An 8,515-nucleotide genomic window follows, 5' to 3' on the forward strand; every position below is an offset into this window, starting at 1 on the left:
CAGAAGGTTGTTTATGGAGTGCACATGTTGATTAATATAGTTCCCTCTTCTAAATTTTTGCAATAGCATTTAACTGTAGACGTTTTCTAACACCGGCGTTAGCAATTCCTTTCCGTTCTCTGAAACCTCCAAAACGACAAATTTTTCTGGTCTAAATCTGATGACCTTAACTATGACTTCCGATCAACATTAAATACTTCATGAACCCGTACATGGAACTCCAAATGTGCAGTGTTCCTGCACTGCTACAGAGCATGTATTGCAAGGTATTCACACAGTTTATCGCATAGAGTTACCATAAGGAATGAAACAAGAACTGTAATACACTTTACACCACAGATGCTCACCCCAGCTTGACGAAAACATCCGAACATTGACCAAAAGTTGCACAAATAATTGAGTTTGAAAGGAAAAGAAACGAGGTATGAAGCATTTATAAATTCATCGAATGTAGCGAGGTGGTTTAATTTCGTCCCAGTCTATAAAATTAATTTCGGGCCATACTCAGCTCTTGCCGATTAATGTAATATAATACCCGCCTACTAATCAGGGCGTCTGTCTCCGTTGCTTTTGAGCGTGAATGGAAATCGTAGAAACTTTCTGTGGAGCAACATTTAATAATAACGCGTTTTAAATCATCAAAAGCGATGAGCGGGAGCAGGCGCTTTCGATAAAGAACGTGGGAGTGCAGCGCCGCTGCTGTCGCCACGGCCGCTGCCGGTAGCCAGAAAATGGATCCCGGAGCTTTGCCGCATACGGCGTCCAGAGAAGGACAGTCTGCAGGAAATCTGCCGCAAAATCGTTACTGGATAAAATTTTGATATCGGTGTGTCAGAAAGCGAAATAGATCGAATCTGCGCTACCATTACATTCACGTCTTCAGCATTCAGACAGAAGAGGCTATAAAATATTTTATGCCAGCTGCTCTCGATCCACTGACACTACAAACAGAAACAACGCACGCTACCGCTAGACCACAGGCGTAATCAGCCTAGTGTTTCTCTATCATGGGACAAGTTTTCCTCCAGGAAGTGCCGCAGTCTACAGCGTTGCCGGATTGTGCAGATAACCGGACTTAGAGAATTAGCGAGTTGGCCAGTTTTTTTGTCCCATGTCGCGATCGGCGCGGACGATGACCCACCTCAATGATGGAACGGGCCGTACGGACCTCTCATTACAAGGCAGACGCTCCGATCTGTCGGGAAGTGAGATATTTGGAGGGATTTTTGGAAGACGCCGTCTATTTGTCACTCGTTCCAGTATTCTTGGTTCAACTGCGACTCAGTAAGGCAACGATAGTGAGTGCAGCGGTTCCGGACAAGGTGTTAAATATATGGGTTGACTTCGACTATCGACTGCATATTTGTCATGCGTTGGTAGATAGCACATTGGACGTAACTGAAAAGTAAACGAGAACATCGATCCTAAACGCAATTTTAAGAGGTACTACAGGATTCTGTGTGGAATCATGTAAATGATGTACCCATCTACAACTATGACTGCTTTCCAAATATAAGCTTTTTAGTCAAAAGCTGCCACAGGATTCCATCTTAAGGGGAATTGGAACACCCTACCCTGATAATGGTATATTCAGTGACTTGGCTTCCCTGTATTTCAGGAACCACTGTAGCAATTGACATGAAACTTGTACAGGACATTAAACTGTGTTTTCTGAGCATACGGAACTACAATAATTGCATTTCGGCCACTGCAGCAATAGCAGCAGAAATAGCAGCAATAGCAATAACAGCAGCAGCAGCAGCAGCAGCAGCAATAACAGCAATAACAGCAATAACAGCAATAACAGCAATAACAGCAATAACAGCAATAACAGCAATAACAGCAATAACAGCAATAACAGCAATAACAGCAATAACAGCAATAACAGCAATAACAGCAATAACAGCAATAACAGCAGCAGCAGCAGCAGCAGCAGCAATAACAGCAGCAGCAGCAGCAGCAGCAGCAATAACAGCAGCACCAGCAGCAGCAGCAGCAATAACAGCAGCAGCAGCAGCAATAACAGCAGCAGCAATAACAGCAGCAGCAGCAGCAGCAGCAGCAGCAGCAGCAGCAGCAGCAATAACAGCAACAGCAGCAGCAGCAGCAATAACAGCAACAGCAGCAGCAATAACAGCAACAGCAGCAGCAATAACAGCAACAGCAGCAGCAATAACAGCAACAGCAGCAGCAATAACAGCAACAGCAGCAGCAATAACAGCAACAGCAGCAGCAATAACAGCAACAGCAGCAGCAATAACAGCAACAGCAGCAGCAATAACAGCAACAGCAGCAGCAATAACAGCAACAGCAGCAGCAATAACAGCAACAGCAGCAGCAATAACAGCAACAGCAGCAGCAATAACAGCAACAGCAGCAGCAATAACAGCAACAGCAGCAGCAATAACAGCAACAGCAGCAGCAATAACAGCAACAGCAGCAGCAATAACAGCAACAGCAGCAGCAATAACAGCAACAGCAGCAGCAATAACAGCAACAGCAGCAGCAATAACAGCAGCAGCAGCAGCAATAACAGCAGCAGCAGCAGCAATAACAGCAGCAGCAGCAGCAATAACAGCAGCAGCAGCAGCAATAACAGCAGCAGCAGCAATAACAGCAGCACGAAGTCCACACAGTATCTTCATTCCAACAAACATTTTTTGGTAAGCGAGTCCATACAAGATTATTGAACGAGTCACTGGGATTTTGAGTGATTATGAAGACACTTCTCAGCAATTCAGCAGTTACCAGGTCTCTGTAAACAGCTTTTATGTTATCCATGAAGGCTGCTGGGATGGAATGTTTATGGCTGTATGATCTATGAGTACTGGGTATTGTGGTAATTACACCATGATCAGGTCCAAAAGGGCAAAGGTGGTGTATTGGTTTTTCATCAGTTGGCAGTCTATGGAAGAAGGTAGCCCATACTGCCTTCTTCATTTTCAACAAATCCTCAGTATTATCTCTAGGGGCCATCCCATAGTATTACTGTAGTTCATCAATCATTTTGTCTGCCAGTCTGCCTCTTATTGTTTTATCATCAAACAGTTTCTTGTCTCTCAAACTTTGTTTCAACTTCCTCAACCTGGTGCCCGTCTTCGTCTGGACATGACCAGCACATTCAAGTTTTGTGATAATCTTCTCACTGTAAGGCTGAGCGGCAACTGCACTGTTATACGCTTCTGAGTCTCCATAACCAAAGAACTTAGTTTAACACCCCTTTCGTTCACAGATAGACTAAAAATTTCAATAACTGCAGAGGATTCCATACCACCACTTGTTCCTTCAGAATTTCTGTCACAGGTATGCCCTTCTTCATTCCGTGATTTACACTTATAACAATGTTCGTTAAAATCTGGAAATTTATTACCTTTCCAGTATCGCACTGGTCACTGTAGCAACAGAATTCTTATAACTGTAGCCATGCTTCTGCCAAATGCCGTCAAAAGCTACTGGTATGTCAATCATACCATCATTTATTTCTACAGCTTCGTTTGCAGCACCATTCATTGACTCATGCCACAGGTTCCACAGCAGGTCCAATAAATCCTGCATACTTGTGGCACACATTGTTTCTGCTGAAGTGTGTCCTTTGCCAACAGCTCTCAATCCATAAAACCACCTAGCATTTACTTCAAAATAATTATCTTTATACTTATCAGAATTTCAAAATGAATGAGTATATTTATAACGGGCAAATTAATGATAAGTTTCCTGGGTAGTCCATTTGATATCTCACTGTCTTCATGTGAAGTAACTGGCCCTCCACATATTTTACAACACACATTCACCTAACACCCTTGTTAGTAGGCGTAAATCAGGAAATAACCTAACCTACCATTTACATCACTTTCCTTCTGAGATAACTGTGTATCACAACGTTTTATTTTAATCTTCGAAACACTAATGGGTGTTTCGCTAGATACTGACGAGTTTGCCTGTATTTCATTGTCTGTAACTTCACACGCCACATGTTGAACACAATGTTTCCATTTATTCGAAAATCTATCACCATGCGACCCATGTTTCTTAAAAATACTTCGTTTTGGCGTCATACTTTGCTTTTTGAGAAAGTTACCAATCTATTCGTCACTTTTGCTCGGAAAAAATTTAGCACTTGGAAGTACAATATGTGTTTATACCATGAAACGATTCGATACTGTTTTTGACAGTGTTACTAACACAAACACGTAAAATAACCTTCATAACACAGCAATCCAGACTTCTATATAAGAAATTACCGATATTTATCAGATCTTGAAGTAATGCATGTAAAAATTTTAACATTTTCATCAAAAAAAAAAAAATAATAATTCGCATGATAGTTTATAAGTGATATTTATATCATTTCTTTCGTAAAAACGCAAATTTTATAGTGAGATTAAAATCCGAAAATGTGAAGAAACTGTTTTTCCTTTCTAACTCCCCTTAACTTAAGTAGAAAATGTAGTCTTGAAACCAAACGAATTTCGATGAAATGCTGTATATTTTCAAAGTACTGTATCATTGGGACAGTCCTCAGTTCAGCACTCGTCCTGAATGTAGCTCGATTTTCGCATCAAATTCCTTTCTTGTTGGTGTACCTCAATATTTTGCTCATTTATTGACGATAGCGGGTTGTTTTTCATTGGCCTCACTGGCCACATTATGTATAATTGTAAAGAAGTGCCTCTTTTTCAGAGATTCATAACTTAGTACCGCAAGGTTTATTTATCAGTTACTTTTCTATAATTCGCAGTGTGTAATCATCTCAAGCGCAAATACTTCCGTCACGCAATCTGAACGTCGGCCTATGAGGCCTGTGAGTAGTTTTTTTGTGACTCTTCGTTTCCGATGTAATTTCAACTAATGAAAAGTTCATTTACGGGGCTTCGACAGCTGTTTCGATCTGTTAGTGGATCCGATCCTGGTTTACCAAGGAATGCCAAAACCTCTGTAAAAGTAGGACATGCACCATAACATGTTTCTTTCACTACTGCTTCCTGCGAGAGACTGGCTTCTTTTTTCTGATTCTGGTGTTCTACCAGTTAAGTGGGACCTACACATATTCCAGTGTGAGACTGTCCGCCAAACTTCATAATAGTTTGTTGGTTTATTTTATTATCTTGGTATTAATTCCTGTTCAGCATTTTGCAATACATCATTTTGTGCCAGTCAAGTTCCTTTGTACCTGTTCCTCATGGACACTACTCCCTTCGACTGACACTCGAGTCTTTGGATTGTGCACCCAGTGCGGTTACAATTTTTATCTTTGCAGTTGTGAAGCTGTCGAGACAAACAACGTCTCCAGCCACAGACGACCCGCCTGTTTCGCTGAATCGATCAGTCAAAGATTGGGTGTTAAGTGCCGACCATTTGTCTTCATCTGGAACGAGGTAGAATATCGGCAGAATCGTAGTTTGTCAAAGTCCAGTCTGGAGCGTTACAGGGAAACGCAGTGCTTATCTATGACCAACAGTTGGTAACCTGTTGCTCAGTAGTCGATTATCAAATGCTGCTGATCCAAAACATTATGCCTCTGCGGGCACGTGATACAATAAGGAAAGTATTTAAGTATAACAGAGACTTGCGGGGAATCATTCCAGCAATAATACGGGTAACAAATGAGGATGTCCACTGATACAATAGACCAGATGTATATGTAGAGAAGGGCATAGAGATATGTCCTGGCACCTTGAAAAGAGCATCTTGGAAAGGGAGAAGGTGGTCGGTTGTTCACGTGCTACATTCTTGAGTAGTTATGGAAAGTGACTGATGAACAGTGAAACTACGGGTACGTGACAAGGTGTTGGAGGTTCGGGCCTCATCACAGAACATGAAGGTCGGAGAGTTGGCAGCCTTGTAGTGCCGGATAGCTGCCGTTATGTGGCAGATCTGCCGCCAGCGTAAAGCGCTTTTGCAGGCACAAGTGTTAGGAGCAGACCACAGAGCACTCTGTTGAACACGTGGCTCCGCAGATGACGTCAGCAACGTATCCCCATATCGACTCAACTGGGATAGCAGTGGGCGCGGGTTATCAAAATTAAACCTATATCAGTCTAAATGGATTTTTCTGATCGAAAAAATAATCACGTTTCTTGTCAAAAAAAGTCGTTCATGAAGTGACACGCCGTCATCCGTGAGTTGCTGCTCGAAACATGTACTGTGCTGACTACCATTATGACTAAACCGAATGCTGGAATGAGATAACATGAGTTGCATACTTGTGTTAATGTCTCGGTGCCAGTGGTTTGTCACTTGAGAGTCTCTGCGCCACATGGATCGTATTAAACCGGGCGCGCTGCGGGCCAACGTCCATCTAACGTTTGTTACGTGTCGTAAGTAACACAGTCCCCGACCTCTCAAATATAGCCCTGCTCTCCCGCTCTAGATGCTACTCAATGTAAGCAATCTTGGGAGCCAACAAATCAACCATGTATTATTGTAATGAAACAGGGTGCTGCAGAAAATAAGAACACAGACCTACCGTGATAAAATATATTTCAGAGGCGCAGTGCCCTCCAATAAACCACATGTTACGAGTGCAATTGCAAGGGATTGCTATTACAGTAATGTTTGGCACCTGTAGTTCATCAGAGAGCACAAAAATTACGGAGTATCAGGCTAACGTCTTCCCTTACACGCCTTATGATCACACACCGTAGCGTCGCAGCTATTACGCGACTGCAGATTTTTGCAGTATGTTTGTTACGTTATGGCAAGCTGTTTTGGAAGCCTTCAGTACAGTAGCGTTCGGTGATGGCCGGCATGGGGTCTGCCGTATGCTCATAGCCACACCTGTCGCTAAAGCGGACTGTGGGAATGCTCACTGTGGTGCGTAGTAAAATCACTTATTCACCTCACCTAAGAAACTAAGTAACTACGTTAAAAATTAGTTGTTTTATTCCAAATTTGCTAAATGACCTTTTATTATTCAGACAAACCTGCTACCTATAATAGTTTCGGAGATATAAAAGACCTATTAAAAAAGTACTTAACTGACATTTAAGAAAGGAAATACAGATAGTAACAATAACAGTTTATTTCCTTTGTTATTTGAAAACAGTAATAGCACTCTTAGTGTGCGAATTTATTTTATAAACATTGTCAATTCTAAACTTTCGATAATTTTTCATTCGTAATGCAAATGACTGTTTAAAAGTTAAGGGTGAGAGTAAATGAAACAATGTGTACGTGGGACATACGTCAAATGTCAATTCTATATTGCATTACACCTTACGTAACAATCAAGTCTTACGCCACCAGGATGTCATGAAAAACTGAATCCCCCTAAATGGCGGATGGTGTATGTCCATGAGCGTTTGCTTTTGTAATAAGGCAGTCAGAAACGTAATAAGGGGATAATCAGTTCTAAAGTATATTTCAAGCATAGTTTTCCCTTAGTTTTCGTTTCGCTTGATTTGGTGGAACATTTTGTTATTGCTTGCAGCATGAAATGACGTAGATGCATCTGCGAATGTTGATTGGAGTAAAGCAGATTGAGCGCGAATATGACCATGAAAGATTAATATGACTGGCTGTTCGTTTTGGTCAACCAATGAGAATAAAGTCTTTCCCGAGCATTGGGATGAGTTATATGCCCTGAAAGCAAGGGCATTCGGTCAGTCGTGGACTAGCTGCCGGACGAGAACGTCATGTTAGACGCGTCCGAAAAAATTATTTGCAAAATGAAGAAATGACAGATAAATCGCGTTCGGTTTATATCGCCGTTCAAGCAGATGCAGTTACGGACAGTTCTGTGACGTTTTGGGAGATTTTGGAGTGTTGGTTGTAGAGACAACCGCGTGTGGAACTATCGGCCTTTGTACAGAATTCTGCGTGGCGTGTTCAATATATATTTACAGAACATTTTTGGCGAGGGTCTTCACTTGAAGAATCACTGAAAAGGACCGAGTGTGAAACTCATTTTTTATTGACTATATTAATCTTGTAATATTTCGGGTTGGACACAGTGCATTTATGGCTGTCTAGCGTGTGATATAAGCTCCATGTACTAGTAGTAGATGTGCTATCGACGTAGATGTGGGCTTGTTGATACCATAAGTAAAAGGCAATAAAAAACATTACTATCGATGAGCGGACATTTTCAATGTAGGAATGAAGCATCCATTTGTGCCCGTTAGTACTAGAGATGTACAGGTTTATTTTGTTATCTGAGTTACGCGGACTTTGCAGTCGTAAGTATGGACGATGGTTTTCTTCAACGCTGCTTTTAACGTCGTCCACATAGTACCATTGAATGCAGAGCAACTGGTGGTGAACGAACGCTATACTGAGATAGGTGGACATTATTTTTGCAGCTTGCTTCACACAGTGCTATCGAAAATAGTTGTAAACTCGCCCCTCCGGAATACCTCTCATTCATGTTCATAAGTTATCTTCGCAGTGAATCAGGCTCTATAGAACAATAGAATATACGTTAGCCCCTTCTAGAACAAACTGTCTTCTTTGCGTACATAGAATCTAGATACCGGTTTCACTCAGAGCTAAACAATTAATTTAACACTGTCACTAG

At 41.7% G+C, this 8,515-nt stretch overlaps 1 protein-coding gene across 1 annotated transcript; it reads left to right on the forward strand.

Moving 5' to 3' along the window:
- Positions 1–1,132: 1,132 nt before the first annotated feature.
- On the forward strand, positions 1,133–5,379 carry LOC126485033 (ice-structuring glycoprotein-like). Its single transcript, XM_050108638.1, has 3 exons — positions 1,133–1,205; positions 1,715–2,626; positions 5,258–5,379. The coding sequence occupies exons 1-3, from the start codon at positions 1,133–1,135 to the stop codon at positions 5,377–5,379; spliced, it is 1,107 nt and encodes a 368-aa protein (XP_049964595.1).
- The last annotated feature ends 3,136 nt before the right edge of the window (positions 5,380–8,515 follow it).

Source organism: Schistocerca serialis, chromosome 6 (assembly GCF_023864345.2).
Source record: "Schistocerca serialis cubense isolate TAMUIC-IGC-003099 chromosome 6, iqSchSeri2.2, whole genome shotgun sequence".
Classification (NCBI taxonomy): Eukaryota; Metazoa; Arthropoda; class Insecta; order Orthoptera; family Acrididae; genus Schistocerca; species Schistocerca serialis.

What these genes read in the sequence shown, in the direction of transcription:
- LOC126485033 (XM_050108638.1), top strand. Translation starts at nt 1,133, where the DNA reads ATGACCCACCTCAATGATGGAACGGGCCGTACGGACCTCTCATTACAA. An exon ending in ACGCTCCGATCTGTCGGGAA is followed by an intron (nt 1,206 to 1,714) that starts GTGAGATATTTG and finishes CGGCCACTGCAG; the next exon opens with CAATAGCAGCAGAAATAGCA. An exon ending in AGCAATAACAGCAGCACGAA is followed by an intron (nt 2,627 to 5,257) that starts GTCCACACAGTA and finishes TTATCTTTGCAG; the next exon opens with TTGTGAAGCTGTCGAGACAA.